Source organism: Myripristis murdjan, chromosome 3 (genome assembly GCF_902150065.1).
Source record: "Myripristis murdjan chromosome 3, fMyrMur1.1, whole genome shotgun sequence".
Classification (NCBI taxonomy): domain Eukaryota; kingdom Metazoa; phylum Chordata; class Actinopteri; order Holocentriformes; family Holocentridae; genus Myripristis; species Myripristis murdjan.
Genome location: NC_043982.1, coordinates 34,444,705 through 34,471,828, shown reverse-complemented (window position 1 = coordinate 34,471,828; position 27,124 = coordinate 34,444,705). Strand labels below are relative to the sequence as shown.

The 27,124-nt window shown below is 41.4% G+C and overlaps 1 protein-coding gene across 1 annotated transcript in view; it reads right to left on the bottom strand.

Annotated features, from left to right (window-relative positions):
* The window catches only part of LOC115377884 (mothers against decapentaplegic homolog 3), a 32,435-nt gene extending 12,604 nt beyond the window's left edge, over positions 1-19,831 (bottom strand). Inside the window, exons 1-3 of the mRNA XM_030077956.1 lie at positions 19,629-19,831; positions 421-614; positions 114-248 (exon numbers count right to left, since the gene is read on the bottom strand). Of these exons, the coding sequence (XP_029933816.1) occupies positions 114-248; positions 421-614; positions 19,629-19,831 (532 nt within the window). The remainder of the gene's footprint in view (positions 1-113; positions 249-420; positions 615-19,628) is intronic.
* Between the last annotated feature and the right edge of the window lie 7,293 nt (positions 19,832-27,124).

The window sequence follows — 27,124 nt, the reverse complement described above, 5'->3', positions numbered from 1 at the left end:
GTTTGTTTTTTTAACCACGCACCAAACAACTTGAAAGCCTTGTCAGACTGTCAGAGGTTGTTGATCTTAGAGGCTTGGTGAAGAGTCTGGTAGCAAAGAAGGCGCGCCAGTACCTGGTATGTAATTGCTCTGGGGCTCAATGCCAGCGGGGAAGTTGGTATTTTCGGGGATTGAATGACTGTAGTCGTCCAGAGGTGGGAATTCGCTGGGGATCTCTGTGTGTCTGGGCACCAGAACTGGTGGGAGAACTGCATGATGGACACACAAATGCACACATACAAACATACAAACCTAAGTCAGACCATATCATTGAAATGAAAGGGCATGAGTGTAAAATGAATTTGGACAGCAAATCTAGCGAACTCTTAAAATTCATCCCTGAAATTCTGAAACATTATTCCACCATCCATATTGTCATACCTGGTGTCTCTACTCTCTGGTAGTGGTAGGGGTTGACGCACACCTCATCCTTCTTGGTGTGGAAGGCGTACTCGCACAGCTCCATCGCCCGCAGCTCATGGTGGGACTGCAGGTCGGGCCAGCGCCACAGACGGCAGTAGATGACATGGGGCAGACCTTTTCTGTGGGACACCTGCAGTCGGCCATCCAGCGACCTGGAGACCAAAAGGCAGAGGTGTTCAGTCCATGACGGTTCAGACACAGCATTTTTCACTGAACTGACAAAAAATTATACGAGATTTTCAGACTTCTTAACACTTGGCTCTTCACTGTGGCCCATAGCTGACACTTGACTCCCCTGATAATTTTACCCAATTTCCCCTCAGGAATCAAGAAAGTATTTCTGATTCTGATAACTGCAATTCTCATTAACTTAATTGTTTGTCCTTTTTTTATTTTGTCTAATTGTTATGTAAACTTCAGTGTTCACAGAATCACCACTCAAATAAGAGCACTTCATCATAGTTATAATAATTATTATTATTGGGTCTGTTATTATTATGTCTGCCCATTAATTTTTTTCTCTCCCTTAAGTGTATCAGGCATTAGCTGTGATTTAGTTTGATGAGCAGCCAATAAAAACCTGACGTTTTAACTGTATGATCACATAAAATGAGAAAGGTATCTAAATATTAGCGTCTTAGTGATCTTAGTGAAGTTGTAAGCAGCAAATGCAGGGAATTTTACTTGACAAATGACTAAAACGATTAATCAAATTATTATCCTAATCAATACATTTTCTGTTGACCACCTAAACATTTCTGTGTATTATTCTTATTTCTGTATTGTGGTTACTGCTTTTAGTGTTGTCAGATTCCTCTCCGTGATAGCTGTATGTGGACTGGCTTTGGGGGGGCAACATCTAATAATAAACAGCAGCAATAAGATTAGTATGTGTAAAACAGGAAGTTTAAAAAAGTGAAGCTGCATATTGCAAACAGCTCTGCAGCGTGTGACAACATGTGGAAGGAGGGAGCACACAAGCACGCTGACAGATCACGCTTAGTCCCATCACACTAAGGAAAATAATACTGCTGGTAGCAAAATGATTCAGGTCACAAGACAGTAATGAGCGGTAGTTACATACTGGAGATTGACATGTGTTTGTACCCTGTAATCTCTGAGCCCAGTGACCCACAAAAGAGGAAAAAATCTTACGCAAGAGGGGACAACCACGTGTGCATTCTCTCTCTCTCTCTCTCACACGCGCGTGAGCACACGCACAGACACACACACACACACACACACACACACACACACACACACACACACACTCGCACGCACATGCAGAGTAAGGGTCAAAGGCTTAGACTAAAGCCCTTCAGAAGGACAAATGTCAGAGCTTGAATAAAAACACGGCCTTCTACGGTCCAACTGGTGAAAGCCCATCTGGGTCAGCCATTGTGCATACAGCAGGCAAAGCACGGTGTTTTAATTTTTCATGGCAGAAGCTTTCATTCCCTGTCTTTTAAAAAGAAAGAGAGCGAGAGGGGAGGGGTGGCCTTTAATTTGTAAATGTCTCTGAGTATGTATGTGCGTGCAAGTATACAGTTCAAGAGGCTCCCTATCACCTTAGGAAAGATTGTAAAGCTGGAGAGTGACAAAAGAATGACAAAAACATAAAGCTGTAACCTGCGTGCGTGTGTGTGTGTGTGTGTGTGTGTGTGTGTGTGTGTGTGTGGATGGGTATTTGTGTGTTTGTGTCACTGGTGCGATTCTATAAGCTGATTCACATTATGAATTTTCATCCAGAAGCTTTATAAGAGGCCTAATTATATGACATTAAAAACTAGGTCCACATTATCCAGACATCCATCCTACAAACCTCGACTTTCCACCCAATAAAAGTCAGTTCACATGGTGTGTGCATAAGGGCAAGGTCCCTTTTTCAGCTTCCAATAGCTGAAAAGGTTTAATTAAGTGCCACAGTTTGGAAAAAAAAACACCCATCCCTTGGTGCTTTGTACATCAATGGTCCAGTAGCTATCATAGAAAAAATAAAGTTAATACTAGGGCTGTCTTTAACCAAGGTTTTTTGGGGTCATTCAATAAAATGCTATATTTTTCTGACATATTCATAAATGTCAAAATAAACACAGTAGCAGTGACCTGCTTATTGTACAGTCTGTCACAAGTCGCAATGTTTTACTATAGTACACTTCACTTCAAGTGTTTACACAGGGCACAGGCATGTCCTCAATGACTGCACTTTATTTTTTCTCAAACTTGGCAACAGGATTACACAGAAAAAAAAAATCTAAACACCCCCTGATCCGGTTGACGAATGAATTGGGTGAGAGTGCAACCAATGCAGGACAAGTCAGGTTACTCTCTGTTGACACATTAAACAGGAAGTTAGTTAACAACAATCACTCTGCGAAATCCATCGTCATGGCCTAGCACAGCAGATAAAATAAATCTGAAGATGCAAGGTAAACTAATTGCTGTTGCTTCACTGATATAATGTGGCTTGTGGTTCCTTTTGATGGCAAACTGTTGAGTGCCTGACCAATGACAGTTAAGAGATAACTCAAAGCTCTTACATTTCAGACATTCAAATCAAAGACAAACTGCAGCACATAGCCCACTGGTTGTCATCTTTTGATCATCATGCTAAGAGAAACATAAGTGTTAAAATGAAAAGATCTGCCTGCTCAAACAGTCATGACTGGGATACTTTTTTTTTCTTATGGGGAGAAACAGGATTGATGTGCCACATGGGTTGACTGAGCTGAGGTGATGTCACTGGTATGTATCTTACGTCCCTGCTGCTGAGTGGGTGTTTGGTGGGGCAAGACTTTGCACGGGCAGAGACAGAAACAAACCAATCCTTATGCTATTATCTAGCAACTTGGTACTTAGTGTCCTTTCCTCTGCCAATACTGCTTCCAGTCAGTATTTGTGAAGGAAACACTTACAGTAAAGCTATACAATGTTTGGACTGGGACTGAGCCACAGTGATTCACTCACACTTGCACAACTGATTTCAACTATGAATCAACATTCAATCACAAAAGAATGCATATGCAGTGAAAGTGATCCAACTGGAGTCTTTAGGCTGCCGGTAAATTCGTCGATGAATTACAAAATACTCACAGGTCAATGCCAGTTTACGCTCTCATACACAGTAACACAGTATTATCATGAGCCTAACAGTTTTCCTTTTTCTCCATCATGAGAGCCAAGACAAAATAAACACAGCAACAGACATGAAACACAGAGACAAGTCAAGACACACACTGTATCCTCATTCAGAGTGGTTCTCTTTATAACAGAGTGTTGAGGAGTGAAAATTTGATGAGTACGCCCTCTCATCTTGACTATACTGACTATATCTTGACTTGTATCTGTGCAAAATTTGTCAGTAGAGAGGTGGTTTCACAATCTGCTACTGTAGGTGGGAGTGCCTGTGCACACCCCAGAGCTCTGAGTTTCAGATGTACCCTGGGCCAGCTAGATTTCGTACATTACAAATCTGACAATCTGACAGCCAATCTCGTCAGCTGACAGGATGCTGCTCTCCGTATCATCGATCGAGCATTGCTGATCTGACCTTTAAATCATTCTAATATTATCATTTTCTTATATATATTTTTATATTTTCTTCTAAAATTTGATTTAACTTATTTTCAGGTGATATGGTTTGACTAATTTTCTCGCCTTTTTTTTTTTTTTTTTTTTTTTTTACATTTTTTTTTTGACTAATGATCATGCATTTTTTTGTGTGAACTGGCTCAGTGCCTTTTATCTCATATCTCTGAGAGAAAGTGAGTCTTCTATGGGTTGAGATGAGCCAACAGCACTGCCTGAACAGCCCACCTCAAATTCTGCAAAATGCCTTATGATTATTTGGAGTGCTGGGTTTGCTTCAGCTATGTGGCAGGGGGCGGCAGTGGGGGAACAACGCTGACCCCAAATACCCTGCTGTGCTGTGCTGGTGTGTGTGTGTGTGTGTGTGTGTGTGTGTGTGTGTGTGTGTGTGTGTGTGTGCGTGTGTGTGTGTGTGTTACAGACTGAGGAGGTGAGGGAACAGACACAGCCAAACGGGTTGGTTCTGCAGGCCAAGCCCTCCAAGAATCCAGGCCAGCAGTTCCCCATTCAGCTCCTCCCCGTAGAAACACAGACACACTGGTTGACACACACAGCCACAAACTGCTTTTTACTGTCACTGAGGACCCAACCCACACTGAGTATTCTGCATCAATACCATTGATACACAAATGGTTTTACTCACATATTTCTACCAGTATTGTTTTTTATGTGCTTGCAAGGATTGTTTTTCTTCCAAGAGTGTATAAAAACTTGTCTTTCAAAAAGGCACAAATGTATGTGTTAACACCCCGTGATCATGTCAGGACATGTATTGATATTATGTCGATATCATGATATGAGACTAGGTATCATCTGAAATTTTGGATACAGTAACATTGTGATATGGCATAAGTGTTTGTTTCTGGCTTTAAAGGCTGCATTACAGTAAAGGGATGCAATTTTCTGAACATGTTACACTGGTACAGCTGTTTTGTTATCTGCCTGTAACTGAATAGTCAGCCACATTTCTAACTGATAAGATTGTTTATCAAAAATCTGTTTGGGTAAATATCGTATGAAAGCATAAACAGCCATCCCAACAATATCAATATTGATGACATTTTATTTGTTTCATATTACCCATTTTTAGCACTGATCCTCCCAAATTAATTCATACTGGAAAATCCATGATTGCCTTCAAAATGGGAAGTGACACAGGTAATTGTGTGCTAAGCACGTGTCAATGATGTAGTACATGCTATTGATGCAACTTAGTTAAGTATCTGAACATGAAGTTATCTGGACCATATATCAGTTTAAACACAGACTAAAACTAGCTATATTAAACTAGATATATTCTTTTTAACGATTACTTGAAATTGTGCTTAACAATATTTATACCTGTAAAATCACTATACAAATGTTGTTTTAACTTTCCAACATGTTGGAAAAATAATAATAAAAAAAAAAATTACAAAATGTTATTACATTTCCCCACTCTAAACTCTCGATTCTCCTCCCCATCGCCAGATGGCTAACCTCATGTAAGGCTGATGAAAACTCTATTCTCTGGCTGCCTACTTAGCTGCTTAAGGCTATTCATTTCCAGCCCATCTTGAATCTCTCTCTGATTTGGGACAACGGCCAAAGCCCCGAAGTTCCTGTGTCAGGAGGCAGTCAGAGCAGAATTGATGTCCAAATTGAATGGGACAAATTGGTATTGATTTTTTGCCACAGGGGAAACTGCGCAAACATCATTGTGTTCCATGACCCAAAGCAAAAGCTCAACATGGCCCTTAAGTCCAACCAACTATGCATGTCTGCGTGTGTGTGTGTGTGTGTGTGCGTGCGTGCGTGTGCGTGTGTGCATGAGTGCATGAGTGTGTTTCGATGAGCATGGTGTGAGAGAGAGCCGGGGATATGATATCTGTACTTTCAAGGGTTGTGGTGTGTGGAGGTCACTGGAGTAAAGGGGGTGTCTAATGGTGGGCTCTGTGTGCGCGCGCGCATGTGTGTGTGTGTGTGCATGCGTGCATTAGGCTGACTCATAAAACAGACTCAGACAGAGCAGACTGGGCTTCACTGATCTGGGGGTGGGGGGTGGGTGAAAAACAAACACTTTGAGGCATGCCCAGTTGCACCCTGAGACACAAACATATATGATGTGCAAGCTGGCTGTGGTCTGAGCAGGGCTTAACAAACACACACACAAACACACACTCACATACTCAGACCTCCTGACAGACTTTTTACAGCTCACTACCAAGCTTTGAGTCAAATAAAAGTTTGAGCACAGTGATCTCTGTGAGAAACTAGATGCATTTTACATTTTATTTTTTTATAACCTACCAATGCTGGTAAACAGGCTTATATGAGTTTTACTGATATTGAAATAACATTATTACAAGCTTCACAAAAACCTCTTAAAAAGAATGACATGATTCTGGAGGAGATACGTGCCTGTGGTAGACGAGTGTATGTAAACATACACTCTGTCTTACAGCAGTGCAGGGAGGGGGAGGACAAAGTGGGTGAGGGATAAAGAAAGGAAGGTCCTGCTGGACAATAGGGCTGACAGACTGTCTCAATAGCTAAAGGCAGCTCAGAGTGTCTGTGACGGGGCCACGTAAACCCCCGCCTGCTCAGTGTCGGGATGGAGGGAGGGCAGTCAGGATAGTGGGACAGAGGGACAGAGGGAGGGTAGGTGCCTGGGTGGGGGGTTTTAGGGGCCCCAGTCACAGACACTCTGAGCTGCAGGGAGGAGGGGGGCTGGAATGGGCCTTTGTGCCTTTCATAAAAGTCTGCGGCCAGTCTATCTAGCCATGACCAACAGGGCTGCAGTCCAGTGCTGTTTAGCAGAGGAATGTCATCTTTCAATACCAAAACACCCACAAAAACTGGCTTCCATCAGGACATTCCTCTGTTGGTTGTGCAATGGAACTTGATTTGCAACTTTATTAAAACAGAAATCCACCCACAGACACACCGTTATATATTATCAGTCTGCAATGCTCAGGGTAATCCAGGGCTCATTTTGTGACAACCTGTCTTGTCTATAATCACCGGGAAACAAATGTGTACTTGTTGCATTCAGCTGGTTGAATGCAACATGTAGAAAGAAACAGTAGTTGCATGAGAGTTTTGATATACTATCACATGAAATGTAATCTAAACTGGAAATAAGAAATTAATCAAAAATATACATAACACAGATGTGTCCATATTGACAATAACTTGTTTTCTCTTCTTTCAATGTTTAAATTAATATTTAGCCTACTTTTTCTATGTTGTACTGCTGCCCATGAAATTCCATTTTTGAAGATTTCAAAATGAAATCAAGTTGGAGAAAAAGCAGTCTGACACACCACAGAAGAATTGCATTTCAAAATACATGCATGTGACACTCCCGGTGCATTTTATTTTGTTTTGTTCAAAACAACATGCCGTGTGGCTGCTGCATGGTTGCCACAGCTACTTCCAGTGTAGCCATACTCATCTCTGCCTTTTCTGTGACCGATTCATCTCTCTCGCTTTCATTCTGAGATGACACCAAAGCTTGACATTTACAGATGAATTTTTTTTTTCTCTGATCTAACTCCATTGTAGTTTGACTAGAAAAAGGTCAACGTGCCACCTACATTTTTTGAGTTATCCACAGGAACAGGATAAATGAACAAAACCGGGCCACAGATGTAAGGTAAATCATAAATAGGTCTTTTTGAAAAACAGAGCTCAAGTGTGTTTTGTTTTCAACAAATTACAGTCATTAAAAACATAACTATTATGAGGCAGAACAGACCCAGTGCTCTCTGAGGCAGTGGCATTGACACATCCTCTCATAACATTCACGTGACTTAATGCTGAAATAAATGGAAACAGTAGTTCAAAATAATGTAAGAGCAAATGGACTGGAATTCGTAAATGAAAGAAGGCATCTAACACGGAAAGCAACAGAAAACTAAACCGACAGGAACTTAACTGTAGACCTATGTGGCACATGCACGGAAAAATCATTTTTTCTGTACTGGAAGGCAAAAGTTTTGCAAATTAACAAGTGGGTTAGATGCTCCGCTGGGCCTGCAGGTGGCTTTAGAGGCAAGGTCATAAGGTCACCCAAATTGCAAGGTTTAATCCTCCAGGAAACATGAGTGCTGTAAACAAATTTCACGGCAATCTACCAAATAGATTTTAAGATATTCCACTGCAATGCTGACAATTCGGCTCACTAATAGCACTACAGGGAAGGTCATAGTTTCACCAAAATGAACAATTTACATTCTCTAGGGATCATGGAAATTGTCCCCAAAATTGCCCCACTCTTGGAAGTACAAAAAGGCTGTGTGTACAAATGGAAAGGCTAACAAGGCCACATATGGGGTGGCAAATTGGAGTTTTGGCAAGGTGGCTTAGGGAAGTGGTGGGTAGGCACCCTTAACATATTTAGTTTATGCAATCACCTACAGTGGGCCACAAGAAATCCCCTGAATGAAAGAGATTCCCTGGAGAGCCTCTCTACAGACTGGTGTTTGTGGCACTGATATATTGCGTCTACAGTAGTATCAGTATCAATGGTGTGGCTCTCCATTTGTTAATTAATTTTTATGTTTTCTTTGTCTGGCAGCGCAGGGACGTCTTTAATTTGGGCCTGAAATCAGTATAGTGGACACATAACAAGAACATCTGAGGCGACCTACAGGGGGGCGACACAGACGACTAAAAACTGACCTAGATCGTAGATACATAGATAAGATAGATAAACAGACTTAGATAAATGAAATCTGGAATCACTTAAGTAAAAAAAAAAAAAAAAAAAAAAAAAAATCCTCTGGTTGTGCTAACAGCCAAAAGCACATAGCCTCGATGCTACTGGAAATGTTCTGAAATTGCCATAATTTTACAACCATCAATTTCATGTCAGTTCATAATTATGTCTTCATTATAGATACTGGGCCATGTAACGATCATAGAAACAGTCCTGTTACTCACAAATATCTGAAAACAAATGTTGAAGCTAAACAAGTGTTTAGCTTCATTGACCACCATATACATTTAGCAAGTGTTCAGCTTTGTCCCTCATGTCCAAAAGGCTGTACTGCACTTTTTTTCCCTGTGTCTCTCAGTAGTCACTGGATTTGGCTGGGCTTTCTCTCTCTATAGGCTTTGCATTTAAACACATGCATTCTGTATAGAATGAATCAGTTCAAAGCCTATATAGAGAAAGCCAAGCCAAGGGCACTGACTGCACTGACGGCCAATAAAAAGTGCAGTACCACATAATCTCATTCCTTTTGAATTTGTCCAAAGATTTTCACACATCATGCTGCGTTCACTTGAACATTAGAGTTTTGATCTTGGTCACGACTCTGATGATTTTTTTTTTTTTTATTGAGGAGCACATGTGGTCCTACATTTAAGTTTTTGATCATGGTCAAAAACCTATTATTCATTAATAATAGCAAATTGTATGCCTCATTGTAAGTGTCATCTGTTGAAAGATGACACTTAAAATAAAATTAGACTCAACAAGGAACCATATATCATAGGCTTAACAAGCTAATATAGTAATTCTGTGGTAGCATAGGCTATTGTCTAAGGAGTGTCAAACTCAATCAGTAGCTGTACTGTTAAAAAAAATCACAACCAGAGCCAAACAAGGCCTATATTTACTGAATGGTTTTGACCCAAAGTTGTCGTTTTTTTGTTCAATATATGCCCTGTGTAGAAATAATGATTCATACACATTCCCCCATGGTATTTCAAGTCAAACATCAAAATATAGGCAAGCTGAATTGTGATTACAAAAAAAAAACAAAAAACAAAAAACAAAAAATGTCTCATAATGTCTCCTAAGGATATATTCTTTCATTACGGCCACATCAGCTCCACATAGGAGACAGACTGCTTTGTCCTTATTGCAGGCAAACAGGTGCTTGACTTCCCACCCGTCTTGAAAACACCTATTTTCACTGTCCACTTTTCGTTTTGACATTGCTTTTTGGCTGGCTTGCTCACGAGCTACCTACCTAAGAACTGTCTTGATGCAAGCACAAACTGGGCTGCTGATGAGCTCGTTAGGAGGAGGAGGGGGGCAGGGGCACACAGGTGTGTTGTGGTGCTGAAAGGGCCCACAGGTGAAAACTCTTACCAAATAACTGTCAATTAACTTTTATTTGTTGGTGTCTTAAAACTTCATTCACCACCAAAGGGTCAGTGGCTTCGGTCAACGTGTGTTTGCCATGCAGGATTTCTCAAAAACTGTTTAAAAATGATTTTTAAAATCTATTTTACTCACTTAAAACTTTTGTCACTGTGGACACAAATATTTGAACTTTGGGTGCACTGGTTTTAAATCTTGCTTAATGACTTGTGAGTGCATTCCAATAATGGTGCAACCTACAGAGGAACATATCCTACACATATGCAGCGCTTGCGCACACACACACACACACACACACACCTCCCACTCTCTCTGGAAAAGCCATTAGACTTCTCTCTTTCTACAAAGAAGGGCGGGGGGTGGAAGCAGAGAACCGAGAATAGAGTGTGAGAGAAAAGCGAGTCTGACTGCAGCCCACAGGTGATATCATAGGGCTGGAGAGTGTGCTTGGATCAGTGGAGGAGGTCCGATGTGAAATAAGAAACCGGCGGCCAGACAACCATCAAGCCTAGACTACCAATGACAGAATCTGGATTGTGTTATTGTTAGTCTAAAAAATGGCTAGAGGCTGGAGGACTGGGAGTCATTATTTTTATTGCTAATACTTAATGAACTGAACCACCTGACTCTCCTTGAATTAAAACAATAAATGAACATTTTAAAATAATCCAGATCCAAGACATGAATAGATTTCTCTCGGGGGTCCAATGTTAACTTTTCCCTACAGTAGGTCAGAAGGCAGGTGTGTTTGTTGGCCCAAAGTAGTTTCAATCCTTGCATTTCATATTCACAACAAGGAATGTCATTTCCCTGACCAAAAGCAGTGAGCCATCTATTTTAATGTTAATTGTTGAATAGCTGATTTGTAATTCCGTTGTTATCAAGTTAATCATATTAATTTGGTGACATGGCCTAACATTTCCAGGCCTGAGAACCACGGTTTCCATGAGCTTTTGGACCAAGTTTATCATTTTCATGTCATCTGCTCTATAACTTAGGCTGTGAACATGGTCAGGCCCACACTGGTTGATTTTGACTTGACTGTGTAGGCCAAAATAATTATGCTATATGATGGCAGAAGAAAACTGATTACCAGATGTAAAAACTAGGCTAACTGCTCTGTAGGTGATTATTCAGGATTATTCAATGTCCAATGTTCAGGGGGAAAAAAAGTATTGTCAATGAGAACTAAGGTACAGTTAAATGCTGTAAAAATGAACTATTTTAACTGTACAGCAGAAAATCATACAACCATTTTTCCTGTCCTTACCAACCCATTTTCTGTTTTGAAGACAAATTCGTCTCTCTTTACTCTTGGCTACAGAAGACAGCAGTGGATGTTCATTAAAATTTCCAATGACATTGTAATAACTGTCAGTTGAAAATGATTGCTTGCTGTCAGGGGATAAAACTGCATCCAGCTAGACTCAAAGTGGGGTCCAGGGACCTCTAGGAGCCAGTGAAGAGGTTTCAGCATTCCCCTGCACAAGGAGGAATGGTTTCATTTCACTATTACTTCATTCACTAGAGGCTAGCGCAATGAGAGGCTGCACAAGGATGCGTATTTTGAACAGAGTTTTCAATGCTTCCTCCTCACCAACTGTAAGACAAAATCACAGCTGTAAAAATTTTCTCAGATGGTGTTGCTTGGGGCAAAATCTTATTCAACTAAAATCCATAATCTAATGTGTATTTATGTTGGAGGTCCTTGACATGAAATTGTAAGGGAAACCCTGAACAAAAGCTTTTGGTTTTCATATTTTACCTGGAAAAGTGCTTTTGCTTTGACTGCAATTTTGATATACAATGGAGATGATTCTCCTACTGCAGCACTCAATTCTTTTAAAGCCTTAAAAATGTTTTCATCATCATTTTAACAAATTACACACCATTACACACACAGGGTCTGATGCCAATTAAATGCTATGAGAAAAAAATCCACTTAGCTTCCCATAGCTGTTTGAGTTCAAAATTTTTGATGAAAGATAGTAACTACTTTCAAATTGTTTTATACTATTATTTATATGTTTACTGTTAATTTCACTATGTCACTAATATTGTAATATCTAAAACAGTCTTGGGGAGACATCGTTTTAGTGTCATATTATTGTACAGTACCCTTTTAAACGTTATCACAGAATTAGGAGTGTTTACATCAGAACACATGATGTATATGCATGACTCAGAAATTATAATGGCATATCACTGTAATAACTATAAGCTATAACTATGATTAAAACAGTTTGTGCTGTAAAATTATGCAACCTCTGCCAATGAATTATAGCCTATAATTTTAATTCAGAAGACTTAGGGTAGCTGCGCATCCCAATGCACCCTCCTTTCTTATCCACAGTGTTGTCTTACAAATTTATCAAACCCTCTTAGCCATCTATCATTTGCATTAAAACTTTCACTTGCACTGATGTCTTAATAATAATCTCCCATCCTCCTCCAAATCTACACCCTCCTCCTTCATGTCAACTTGTTTTCCCATACATATCCAGCTGTAGTCTAACACTTGCAGCAGCAGCCGTGGTGGTGGTAGTGGCCAGTAGAGCACAAAGGCAGGCTTGTTGTCTGGTGTATGAGTCTGAGTCTGTGTGTGTGCATGTGTGTGCATGTGTGTGTGTGTGTGTGTGCACAAGCTCACTCCCCCGCAGATACTGAGACGGCCAGGGCCAAGTCAAGGCAGAGCTGTCTCTCTAACACTCTAACCCACCCCACCCCACCCCTGGAGCAAACCGCAAACCAAACAGCAGCCCACGCCCTCCTCAAGGCCCCAGCAGGCAGGGTGAGCATTCCTCTGGGCTGACTAACCACACACACGCACGCACGCACGCACGCACGCACGCACGCACGCACGCACGCACGCACGCACGCACGCACGCACACACACACACACACACACACACACACACACACACACACACACACAGAAACGTGTATAATGACATAAAGTCCATTTGATAGCATGGTTTCTCTGTGTGGATATTCATGCTTGTTTTCCCATTGTGTTTAGGCCAATTTACAGCATGATAATATTTGTGTTGAATATCCCATCCACATCCCAAATAGGGGTGTAACCGTTCATCTTTTTCATAGTTTGGTTTGTAGTTGGGTTTTCAGGCCACGATTCAGTCAGTATCTCAGTTTCACTTGAACTGAACTGATATAAAATAAAGAACCAATGTTCTTTAAAAACTGTGTAATGTAGCAAGAGAAAGCCTTTGTATGTGACTCATGGAGAAGTCAGTTATTTAGATTATCACTATTGCGGACCCCCACTACAGGGGAAGGGGAAGGGAAAGCTGTTATGTCACTCACTGACTTACTGATTGACTTTTTCAAAACTAAAATAGCGAAGTCCCCTATGGACACTAATTGTTTACCCAAGCTTTATGTCGTATAAGGCAGGGGTCCCGGGACTCCTGCCTTAACTGTAATTTCAGATTGAAAAAAAAAGGAAAAGCCTTTATGCACAAGAACTGTGCTAAGGGGGGAAAAAAAGTTAACCACCTATACAGTTCAGTGAACCGAGGATGTGTGATAATATTTTTTGGTTTCGGTACAAAAGTGTGACACCACTAATACCAACAGAGCACACATACCATTTAGGGCTGAAAATTAACCTAAATATTACTGAAATATGGTCGAGTGCAATCTGAAATATGGTCGAGTGCAATCTTCATATTGTTTGAGCTGCAAATTTTTGATGAAGGTAAAATGTCATGATAAATGAAGTACTGTGATGCTTGGTTGTTTTGGTACAGACCCCAGAAAAAAATCACAATTGATCATTTTTCAGTGAAAATGAAAATTATGATGTAAAAATTCCCACTAAAATTATGGATTATGCTGCAATTGAAATATCTGTCAAAATAATCACAGTATGATTTTTTAAAAATCAAATCAAATATCATTCCCATCAGTGCCAATGACTATGACACCAGTTTAGTGAATGTAATAAATACAAACACAGTTATGATCAATTAAGAGTTTTTAAAGTGGAATTACTTGTGTGGTGGCAGGTGCTGCTTGATGTGTCCTATCCAGCATCATCAGACAAGCCTATTAGTTTTAACTAGTTCTGTTTTTTGGGGAAAAAAATAACAGGATCAGAAAATAATCCAATTTCTTGTTCACTATTTAGATTACAACACAGTGAGAGCCATGACACACACACACACTACACCAGCTGACTTGAATCACAGCAGTATCCCTTTCCTTTCACGCATATCAAACAAGGAAAGAAATACAGCTGCACTGAAAAGGGCAATTTACTAGCATTATTTGAGCAGCCATACACACAGAAAGACAGACAGACAGACAGACAGACAGACAGACAGACAACACATATAAACTCTCAGTGACCTGGCTAGTATCACACCGCTGTACAACAATGCTGTCTCAGATGATTCAGACACGTATCTTCAAAAGGAAGCTGCCTCACAGTGGGAGAGAGAGTGTGTGTGTGTGTGTGTATGTGAGAGTGTGTGTGTGTGTGTGTGTGTGAGAGTGGCAGACTTTTGTGATGGGAAAATTGGCACCATGACTAAGAGAATGTCATGAGTACATATATAATGTTATGAAAACACACTGTACAGAACATATTGAGAGAACACATGAGCAAGAGAAACACACACACACACACACACACACACACACACACACACACACACACACACCAGAAAACACAGGATGTACACACAGCTGCTGTGGCTGCCAACTGTAATATGCTAAATGACAGGATGTGCAGGACGGCTCTGTATGTGTGTGTGTTTGTGTGAGTGTGAGTGTGAGGAGGGTTCAAGCAGGTGGGGGATGCCAGGCAGGTGTACATAATATTGCCTCCACACAGAAGCTGCTGTGTGTGTGTTTCATGATGTCTGTCATCGACACACATGCAGACACACACACACACACAGCTCTATTGATGTTGTACTACTGTCTAACAGTGTGTCTGGAAAACCAGTTCTATCTGTTATCAGACAGTGTTTTTTTTTTTATTTTTTTGCACACAGGCTACACTAACCGCAGTCTCCTTCTGACAAGCCAGAGGATCCAACACACTCCTCCTTGCCAAATATGCTCTCCTTCTCTCTTTCTGCATTGTTTCATCTGTCTCTCTTCCCTGCTTTTAGCACCTCTCAGGTTTCCCTCTGAGCTCTAATCTCTTTTCCCTCTTCTCGCCTTGACCTCTGCCACCTCTTCTCTTTCTATGCTGTCTCACAAAGTCCTTCATTTATCTGTCATCCTCCCTCATTAACACTTGGTCTCCTGCTATCATGACAGGGCCTCCCCTCCTCCCCTCCAGCACAAGACGTGACTTTGGGAATCCCCTGCTCCTCTTTAGCCCAGAGAGCGTGCGATAGAGAAGAAAGACTTCTACTCTATCGCACGCTCACTTTTTCTGCTCTCTCTCTCTCTGACTCTGTCTCTTTTTACCACTTTTACACCACGCAAGAGGTTTTTTTTCTAACTAGGACTTAACAAGTGGACGAAACCATTTACATTACACATATTTCACTTGGTGTCACAATCTTCCACCACAAATGCAACGTAGCGTTTTCTCTAATGCTCCACACCAGAGGTCTCATTACAACTACACTATCAATGTGAGCCCAATCCAAAATATAATATATAAGTTAAAGTTACACTTGGGTTAGGAATATCTCCCTAAAATGTAGAACATGTCCTATACCATCAAACCTACACGGCTTGCAACTTAGCAGGTGACCCGTTTACATCTCTGCAAATAGGAGCCTAAGACAATAATTACCACAAACTGTGGCAGGGTACTGAAGATGGGACTGAATCCTGGTTCACCTGTTCACACTGAGCTCAAGTCCCGGATGGAAGTGGGATCTTGGGTCGGTATAAAAAGGGGTGCCAGTATCTGTGTCCTCAGTTCCTGCTCATCTCCATCACTCCCAGCTCAGTCCCTCTCTGTTTCCCCTCCATCTTTTTCTCTCTTCCACTCACTCTATCCCACTTGCTGTATCCAATCTTTTTTTTTTTTTTTTCATGTGTTTGTGTGTTTGTGTCTCCGTCTCTCCCTTCTTCCTGTTCTGACATGCAGCAGTCTGAATCAGACTGTAGTCTTGCTGCCAGGGGGATGTGTGTGGACAAGATGAGAGTGTTCCCCAGCTCTGGTCCTGATCCAGAGTCAAGACTCCTGTGAGCAGTCTGAGAGGAGAAAGGAGTAGCTAGGTGTGAGGAATCCACTGCCCTAGGCTGTGTGAACACATATACACACACATTCATGCTTGTATGAACAGACACACACACACACACTGAATAATAAAACTACTGTTCCCCTAGTACTTTACTGCTAACAAAATCATATACAGCTGCACAGCACTACAAGACTGTATACAGCTCTATAAACTCTCATACAATCTCACTAAAATTGGCCTAAAACATAAATTCCATATTACATAAGAGAATTCATAAGCTAAATATCTTCTGTTAGTTTGAACATCAGTAATCACAAAGCTTGTTCATTTTGACCCGATACTGATAATATTTTGATGACCTGTCCAGGTAAATAAAAAGCCAGACAAGTAAATTATTGTTTAATATATATTTTAAGTGCTGTGATACACTAAAGCTAGTGTTCAAACTTGGCATTTCTCAATAGTGTAGTAAACAAAAAAACCATTCATATTGTTAAGCACTGACTTACAAAGAGTATTATTCATCACACCTATGACACAGAGCTTATTATTGGTCCCCTATGGTTTAACAATCCACATAACTAAGATGCACTTGGCTTGTGTTGAAAATGTACTGAGAGTTTCATTAAACTTGGCTCATGACAACAGGAGGGAAGTCATTTATTAGTCATCTTGTCAACTTCAACTAGTGCAAGCAAGCAGCACCACTTCACATCCACCTCTTGAAAATCTGAAAGGCAGACTCTCTGATGACATGACGTACTTAACATACCAATGTTTTTTAAATGACGCAAGTGCACACCTCAGATAGCTTTTCATACAAAAGGATTGTGTCGCTCGGACAAAGAAATTTAAAAAACGAAGACAAAGCAAGTGAGAAAGAGAGAGAGAGGGCAGGGCAATACCACAAAACCACAATTGCTTGTTGTTGAGTGACTAAGGCTTGAAATTGGCCAGGAGCCTTGGCCTTCACTTTGCTTATTGTTCAAAAAATAAAATTGCCCGTTGTCAAAACCACAGGGAACTAGGAAGCAAATACAGGAGTTGTCTTGCCCCACCAACAGGCAAAGGCTGACATATATGCTGTCTGTTTCCAAATAAAAATGAGAGTTAAAGTCAAAGTGACTGTGACTAATGTTTTTTCATGGGATATGGGCCTTTATCTGCAAAGTAAACACACTGAGACAGCCCCTTTGCCCACACACCCCCCCGCCCACACACACAAAAACAACTGTGACTCAACCAGCCTCACCATGCTGTATATTTCTCTGATACCATGGCTTCTGACCAGAGACTGCTGCTGTTAAATCCATTGTCAATGTTATCTAACAAGACAAGGACTATCTGGATCCACTATGGACTTCTCTGCAGCTCCAAGGAATCTCATTTTCACTGTCTGCCCTGACTTAACAGCCTGGCTCTGAACAGCGGTGAGGGTGCTTAAGATTGAACTGATTTACAGGTAAAATCAATCCAAGAAATTTCACTGCTAAAGCCAACTTACAGTGAGTAACCTATGAACAACATGAAGTTTGGCAATGATGCACCAGCCTCAAAACCCATCTTTTAGGAATGATATTTTAATCAGTAAACATGATGGCCTGCAAAATCCCATCAGTAGGACAGTCACCCTTACTCAGTGCAAAGAGTCCCACCGTAACAGATACTTGACCTGTTGCTCAACTGCCAGATGCATCCATTGACCCGATCAATGAACAGAGCCTGCTTTTTACAGCACTCAGCATCATGGTAACAATCATCGAGTGGGGTTAGTGATGAGAATCACTGGGGAGTTCATGTGTCAGAGAGATGGGAAGCTGACCTCCCCATGGACAGGCCTGAACACGCAGGCAGCTGTCAGCCAGCCAGAACATGGGGAAATTAATAGAAACAGGGCAGCAGGTACCATGAGGGCAGCTCTCCAGGGACACTGTTAGCCCACACTGACAGCCAACTCTGATCTGGGGTCATCTTAATGCACTCCGCCTCTTCCCCTCTGCATTAGTGGTGGAAATATGAAACTGGCGTGTGGCAAACATTTAGCTTTCCCAGTTGGCTTAACTCTGACTGCTGGCCCAGGCCTGTGCACACTGTGATATGCACAACACTTGTGGCATTCAAGAATGTGGGAGTGCCATATGTTGGATTTGATTTCATCCCACAAGCAGTAGGCTATACTGTTAAGGCTACTGCCAACACATGGATGAGATTTTTTTTTTTAAGGAAAGAGGTACAGGTTTGGACCTTTGTTTTGTTGCTTGCAAGTGAAAACAGCAGAGAATTAACTGTCCACGACAATAAATATACACAACTAAACAGATAAATAATGTGTGCTCGTGTGGATAACGCTGTAATACATATCAGGTAAATTATTCACAGCAACACCTGGACACACAACTTTACAGGACGTCATGAAACACTGTCAGCTAGACTGGCACAGGCATGGTCTGTGTTTACAAACAGAGCCCTGGCAGGCTTTCACCTGTCTTGACAGTAGTCATCACGGGGAGGAGAGTGACCGCTAACCACAGCACTGAGCGATTTCAACTACGGACAATAATTTGACGTTAAATGCCAGCGTTGATTATGCGTTGCAAACTATGTGTGGTCTGGCAAATGACCGCAGTGCAGCTATAACATAGCACGGCGCGGAGAGAAAAGTACACAGATAACACAGCCTCACCTACGCATCAACACAGAGCGCTAGAAAGCGTCGCAGATTAAGGCCAAGTTATATAACTCGGACTCCATTTGTGTTTTTGCATTGCATGTGTGCCACCGTGCAGCAAAGAACAGACTGCATGACTTCAGTTGAATTCAAGCAAGTGAAAGCAAACCCACCAGTCAAAGTTGCTGACAAGAAATGACAGAAATGGCTTCACTGGCTGGGGTCAGCTGCAAAATAACCGGTGAGATATCTGGGCAATGATTTTGCTAGCCTTCCCCGCCTGACTGACGTTAGCTAGTGGAGGATAACCTCAGCCCAGGACGAGAAAGATGCAGAGTTACAAAATCTTGTTGTTATTATGATTTTTTTTTTTTTTTGTTGTTCGCTGGTTATCACTGCAGGAAGGGCAGGGCCTAGGGTGAAAGGCTGCTGACCAGCTAGAATGACAACTTCTAACTCTAAGATGACAATGAAGCGTCTAGTGAGCAAGCTAAGTACAGTCAGCAAGTGTCTGACTGTGAACTGTGAAATTCCATTTTCAGTTATAACGCAGCAACAAACGCACGGGACGGATGCTAGCGCGGATGCCGGCTAACCGTTCACCCCGGTCACTTCCACACTCAAACTCTGGCGTTACCTCGGTATAGTGATGCATTTCGTGTTGATATTTTGCGTGGTGATGGCTTTCTCCAGTTCATCCAGCTGCCCGGTTTTCTTCAACTTCTTCACCAGACTCTTCACTGCCTTTTCACACCATTTCTCCTCCTGGCCGTTCTGCTCTCCCTTCTTCCAGCCCAAAAGTCTTTTGACAATGGGGGGAGTGAAAGGCAAAATTGACATCTTGAGTTCAGCAAAGTCCTTCCAGTATCGAGAAGTCCGTCTGTTAGCAAAACACAGATGAAATTGTTATTTATTTGTTTGTTTTTTAGCAGTCCGTGCGGTACGGGGAAAACGTTGTTTACAAACAAAACAGTCGCTGTTTAATAAACTTGTCGATTATACAGAGTCATCCCAGAGATAATCGCTCCAATTTTAGCACACAGGCTGACTGGCTCGAGCTCAGCGGTGAACACACTGTGCACCGGTAGTCAGTTGCGCTGTGGATTTGGTAACACTCCGCCAAGAAATATAGTTCCGTCTGCACTTCTCCTACCCGTGGTAATTTTAAATGAACCGCACCCACGTTAACCCCTAGATAACATTTAGGATTCCGACGACGGCCACATAGCAAAATGTTGGCACTTTTGATTTTCTGTTTCCGCTGTTTTAGCTCTCGATCAACAAAGTTTGGTTAAGTTCAGAGTCCTCCGCCGCGCTAGGTCCGCCGACTGAAGTCTGCGTTAAATGCAAATTCAAGAGCCTCTGTTGAGAGTCTCCATTCAGACTTCAGACTGCATAGCAGACCTGTGAAAGGCCAGTCTGAGCAGCTGGCCAACTGTGCTGCGTTTACATTGCACAATCCCTGCCTTTTGCCTGGGGTTGCCATTCAACTTGCATGCTGCTGTGCGCGCGCGCACACACACACACACACACACACACACACACACACACACACACACACACACAGACACACACACACACACACACACACACACACACACACACACACACACACACACAAACACATCTCTTGATTTAGTTATGTAACACAGAGGAAAACAGTTTATTATGGGAAAAAAATATACCTTTGAGAGCCAAGGTCCTTGAAGGTTTTGCGAAATCAATCCTGTCTCCTTGTTTGTGCACACACAAACACTGAGCAACCCAGTCTTTATGATAAAAATATATTCCTGTTGTGTGTAAGTGGAGAAACAAACAGCTGGCTGCGTTTTCACCAACACACTTAGCTCTTTATGATGCACCTTTGTGAAAGTCCCCAAAGAAAATCATCCATCTGTTTCAGTTTATCTGCACAACATAATAAGGAGTTCAGTAAGGGTCATGATGTCTTTTTTTTTTTTCTTTTCTTGTGTTGTTATTGCCCTCCACGGAGTGATAAGGACAGGGATTTTTAATTTGGGGGATAAAATGTACTTTTTGTTCTCTTTTCCACTGTATCTTTTACTGGGCCTAAATGAAATCCAGGCATTCTTGATTACATATCTGAGGGAATTCATGCCATTGGTATTGCATAAGTGCTCATTCCTGTAAGGCTATGTGTATATTAGACAAAGACTTATGGGGTTACACTGAGCACCTCCTGCAGACAACTTTCCAGTAATTGCTACTGGAGTGTCTGTGTCTCTCTCATGAGGGGAAAAACTCACGAGCCGCTCTAAGTGAGAACGTGATAAAGGCAAGGCAGGCACACGCATACCCAACTTGCCTCAGCTTGTTTGCCCGAGAAGAACAACAAGATGTCAGTTTTGTGTGCAGCACCCCCCACACGCACACACACTCAGTGTCAAAGAGCACAGTCTGCATAGTGAGTGGTGCATGGTAAAAGGACTAAACGTACCAGATGTACAATGGGGTGTGTGGCGCTCTCCGTTGAGACAGTGATGGTTGGAGAGTTTGGTGTGTGTAGCTGCCTTTGTTCTCCGGCTTCAAAAGAAAGACTTTACTGCATTCAGGGATGGTTTCCAAATCTTGAGTGCCCTATTTGCAAGCACTTGAAAGAGTTGTAAAACATGTGACTGGTCTGCACAAAAAACACTAGGTGCACCTACTGGGTTTCCATTCAGAAATCCAAACCACAATGGTGTGCAGTCGCACTAAATTTATAAAAGCAACATGTCAAAAATGGGAAATATTCCGGATGTTCTCATTACTCTGTTAAAATCTCCAACTTCACAGGCCATTTTGTCTTGAAAGTGTTAAAATATTGTTTTTCTTCAAACAAATGAGCAAATCTAAACTGTCTTGATGTCTTACTCTGCCTTCTTGCGACATGTTTATGCTTGTTCCCAGATAAAACGGTCGAAACAAGTGAAACTGCACTGGAAACAAGTGGGAGTATTTTAGCCCACTGGCAAGAAAAACAGCATTTAAGATGGAATATGAGACTAAATGAGGAAAACTTTTTTGCAGTGTAAACTGTCTATATGGGTTGTTGTTTGCTTGTTACCATCAGCTGGGGTGTACTACCTATTTAGTTTAAAGTAAGTTTTAAATAAAGTTTAAACAAAGGTCTAAACTGAAATGCAAGTTCATTTTTACTCCCTGTTTTGTCCTATTTTTAAGAAATTGCATTATCCAGTGGTGTAGCCCTTCATTTTATTACCTTATCTTCCAAAACCCTTTAATCAGTGCTTCCACTGACAGTTCACAGTCATCTGAGAATAGTAACATCAACCTGTGGTTACCATTTTGGTATGTGTGTGTACAGGCGTATTGACCTGTGTCCAGCAGCCCCCCCTCTCTGTGCACAGTGTGTAGCTTGTGCTAAAAATAAAGCTGGGATCAGGCTCAGCAGGGGGGACAGACCCCTTTCCTTTCATCTATTTTGGTGAGACAGCAATGTATATTTTTACTTCTGGTAAAGGCATGGCGAGGTTCTTCCTTTAGACCAACAATCAATAGATACTAAGAATAAATAAATAGATTTCACATGGCGTCAACACAGTACATTGCCACTGTGGTTTGAGTTTGTTTGAATTTGTAACTGCATAGAAAGTTATGTCTTGGATGAAATAATCATATTGTTTTATATCTTATTTTTAACTGCTTTTGGAAATTATTAGTATTTTTTGTAAAACTGTTCACTTGAAGTAGCCAAGAGGATATACTGCATTAAAAAAAAAAAAAAAAATCTTGAAGAGAAAGTTTTATATGTAGTGGTTATTAGTCATCAACAACTTCTTGTCTGTGGTAACAATCAAGTCTACTACAGCTGTAAACCACACCAAATTCTCTCTCTCTCTCTCTCTCTCTCTCTCTCTCTCTCTCTCTCTCTCTCTCTCTCTCTCTCTCTCTCTCTCTCTCTCTCTCTCTCCCTCTCTCTCTCCCTGTGCAGTGGTGTGTTGGCAGGTTCGAGAGGAGCAAGAGCATGCTGCCATGTGTCACATGCTCAGGCCCTGCGGCCCTCAAGCACATCGGCACCTGTTTATGGCCCTGGGGACACGACCGGCCAAGACAGCTGGTTTGTTTTGGAGAAGTGTGGGGCGAGACAGGGCGGATATGGGGGTGCAGATTGGGGGATGGGATTACAGATGGGCTGCAGTAGACTGGGAGAAGGGTGTGGGGTGGGGTGGCTGGGCGCAGTGGAGGGGGAATTATATAGAGGGGGTCTCTGTGAGAAGAATTACCGAGCACAAAAGGCGTGTCAGCACCACTGAATGGGCAATGACCACGTACAATCCGATGGATGATAATGACATTGTGTTGGACCTGACCTCAGGGGACTTGGTCCAGCGTTTGTTTGTCTGTCTGTCTGTGTGTGTGTGTGTGTGTGTGTGTGTGGGTGGGTGGATGTGTGCATGTGTGTACGGGATGATGATGTCAGCTGGCGTCCCAGTGGAAAACGAGGGGTCAAAAAGAATAGAAACTGCAGTGTGTCTCTGCAAGGGTGTGATAAGGTAAGAGCACATATGTTCCCAGCATAATGGGGAAATTAAGACGAGGCTTGATAACATATTACACATTAAATGTAGCATCTTTATAAAACATAACATTTTCTCTATATTGAATAGCTGTATTTTAAAGGTTGTCAGGTCTTTTCACTATTATAATAGAGAAGCATTTTTTCCATCCTATCTTCAAGTCACAGACTCTGAGGCAAGGATAGCGTTCAATAGTCTGTCTTGGCAGCAGGTCCAGTATTCACAATAAAGCTTGATATTCTTATAAACCCAAGCTCAATACTTGTCAAACCCTGTTGTGAATGTGTATGTGTCTGCCTGTGTCTGTGTGTGTGTGCGTGCATTCATGTGTGCGTTTATGACCTTACCTGCAAGACACAAGTGGGTGTTATCTCAGGCATTTTTATGAGTGAATGGAGCTCGGAGCAGACTGTTGAGAAGTGTATAAAAGTGTTTTCACGGATATCCTTGCCAATAGCATGACATGGTGTTTTTTTCCCTGAAAAAGCCATCAATCGCTCAACAGCTCTTGACAGCTCCTCCAGTGATTGTGAGAGCACATGTTGTACTGGAGGCTCAACCTCATATCCCCCTCCACACACACACACACGCACACACACATACACACACACTCCTCCTCCTTTATGTAATCAGCCCCTCCTTATTTGCCACAATACTCTTTAGATGACACACACTCTCTTTCTTTCCCTCTTGCTCTCTTTACATTTAATTTTTTCTGCATCTGTACCCCTTTTTCTTTCTCTTCCTCTGCTTCTCTTCCTTTCTCTTCCTCTTCTTCAAATACCGTTTCTCAAAAAACTTCACCTCTCTTTATATGTTTGTTTACCCTTCTCACAGTCTTTTTCACCATGCATTAAAAAAAAAAATCTGTAGATGTAGTGAATGATGTGTAACTAGTGATCACACAGATAATCCACTGGAGAAAAGGAAGTAATTTTTGTTTTGTAAATCCTTGGTGACAAATCTCCAGAAACCTTGGCTGTTGCACAATTCACTGTGCTATGAATAACAGGAAGAGACATTATTTTTGTTTTGCCTGTAATTGCCTGTCAGTCATCAAAATCCTCTGTGGCAGCTTGCATGAATGCAACATAGACACATGAAAGGAGGTATTGCAATAACATAATAACATAGGTATTCACGATGCTTTGGATTATAGGTCTTTGGAGGGTAGTCTGCGTGCAGTTTGTATAAACCCACTCTTACCATGATGGATTGAGAAAAAAAAAGTGGATTGTAGAAACTATACAGTGGCAAAGCTCCTTGAAAGCAAAGTAATGATTTTTATTCAAACTATATACTGTTATGTACCACACAAACACTGAAAACCTACAGGAACTCAAGGCTGTAATTTTACTGTATATTCTCTCAGTTTCTCCGCCTGTTTGGAAGCTTGCTGTTTCTCCGTTTTTTAGTGGAAAAAATTTAAGACGTGTTTATTAAATGGAAACCACAGTTTGCTCAGGTGTCAGCCAAGTTTTAGGAAATGTCAAAATGGCTAATTTCGAATGAGTGTTAAATTTTAATAACGCAAAAATGGGCTAGAAGACTCGGATCAGTGATCCTCGGGCTGGTGCGCCAACCCTGAGAGGAATTTGGGTCACAGCAAATATCCTGTAGTAACAAACCACCTGACACAGCAAAGTCATGTGTGTGTTGCTCATGAGGACTGTGTGACTCTGCTGATGCGACTGCTCCGCTGCTCGGGAGCGAATATAAACACTTGAGTCACAGTACAGGTAGGTGTACTCCCTTCCCGTGTACAGTCATGCACTCTGTGACGTGATGCTTGTACAAATCTGACAAAACATATCTACACTCGAGCCTTGAGTCACGTTAAACGGCTGTAATTAGTTACTGGTATTACACGGCAGTCAGACCTTACTTTTGAGTCATGAGCTACCATAAATGGCTCTTGGTCAATCCCTGTGAGAGCAAATTTCCTGTTGTTAGCATGCCAGTATAATCTCATTGATAGCAGGCAGGATATTGAGATGATGTCATTGTGTTTGAAATGGCGTTTGTGGGGGGTACTGGAAACCTCCTTGCCTGAGTCACAGATGAGTTTGTCATTTGGAATAATATGACAACGTATGCAGTATTAAAAGGCTTTCAGAGTTTAAAGAAGTTAACATAAACTAACCTCAGTGGGCAAGAAAGGAGCAAATGAGGCCTTCTAGATGCAAGAGAGAGAAAGATTTAATGAGGCATCGCATGTACATGTGCGACAAGACGGTGTATCATAAAATATGCATCTTGAAATACTACACACGGCACACAGCAAATGTGACATGTGTTAGCCATGAAGGTCATCCACATTATAATAAACTGGGGCGGGATGCTGGTGTACTGTATGTCTGTCTTCTGAACCCTAATGTAAAGTACAAATTAGTGTACGTAATTTACATGTAACTGAAGCTTTTCTCGTGCCTGCACATGTTTTCATCATTGAACAACAGTTAAGGTTTAGGTTTAACATTTTAGTTTCTCTCCCCATAATATTGAAAAATCATAGAATAATATCTATTCATAATATCTGAATTTTTTTTCCTGAGTCACTTGTGCAGCAGCCCCATTCCCTGAATGAATTTCTGCAAATCATCAGTTCCTTTCACTTAGTGGCCATGATTTTTCTTTTTTCTCAAAGTAAGCTTGCCATTTAAGCGTCACCAACACTTGAACATGTGTCACTGAAACAGAGCAAAGCAAGCCAAGTCTTGTTTTACAAGACTACGGCACCATCAAGGCTAAACACGGCTGTGCCATTGTGATGCTGTTTTGTAAACCTCAAACTGCCAAATAATGATTTAACTTTAGCTTTAATGTTGTTTCCACCACATTGTTTGGCTTTACAGTGGCACGCACACATAAAATGCCAGAATAATTAACTTTTAAAGCTGTGCTGTGCTCATTAAATAATTGTTTCAACATTTCATTTGCATTATTAATTACCCTGTTATCATCTAACAAGTCAGTTTCTGCAACAAATTATTATTCTCAAAAATTGTAACTACAATATTACACATCATTTGAATGAATGGGATTTATTTGTTTGTTTGCTTACTTATTAATGTATTTACTTACTTGTGAATGTATCCATTCATTTACTCCTTATAACCTTTATTTATCTAGGGATAAATCACCATCATCCTGCTTCACAGTGATATTGTCTCACACCACACACACACACACACACACACACACACACACACACACACACACAAGCACAGCTGGGATCCGCCCAGTTTCCTACTTAAATGCTAAGAATAAAAAATAAATCATGCATAGGAACACACATCAGCATGCAGCTATATTCTCTCTTTTCTTTCCCAGATTGAAAGGATGAAGGGATCCTGCAACCCTCCAGTCTTAAACACACTTCTCTAATCTTTTGGCTGCCTTTGCCCCTCACTTTAAGATGTTTCAGTAAACACACATCTGTCTCTCCCAGATGAGTGCCTAGCGTCACACGTTGTGCAGACTGTGTCCTGATAGTCCTTGAAGTTGCATAATTTTGAAAGTTATTTTGGAAAACAGTTGTGTAGCACCTCCCAGTGGTATAAATGCTTTACTACAGTTACCAAATGTTTAA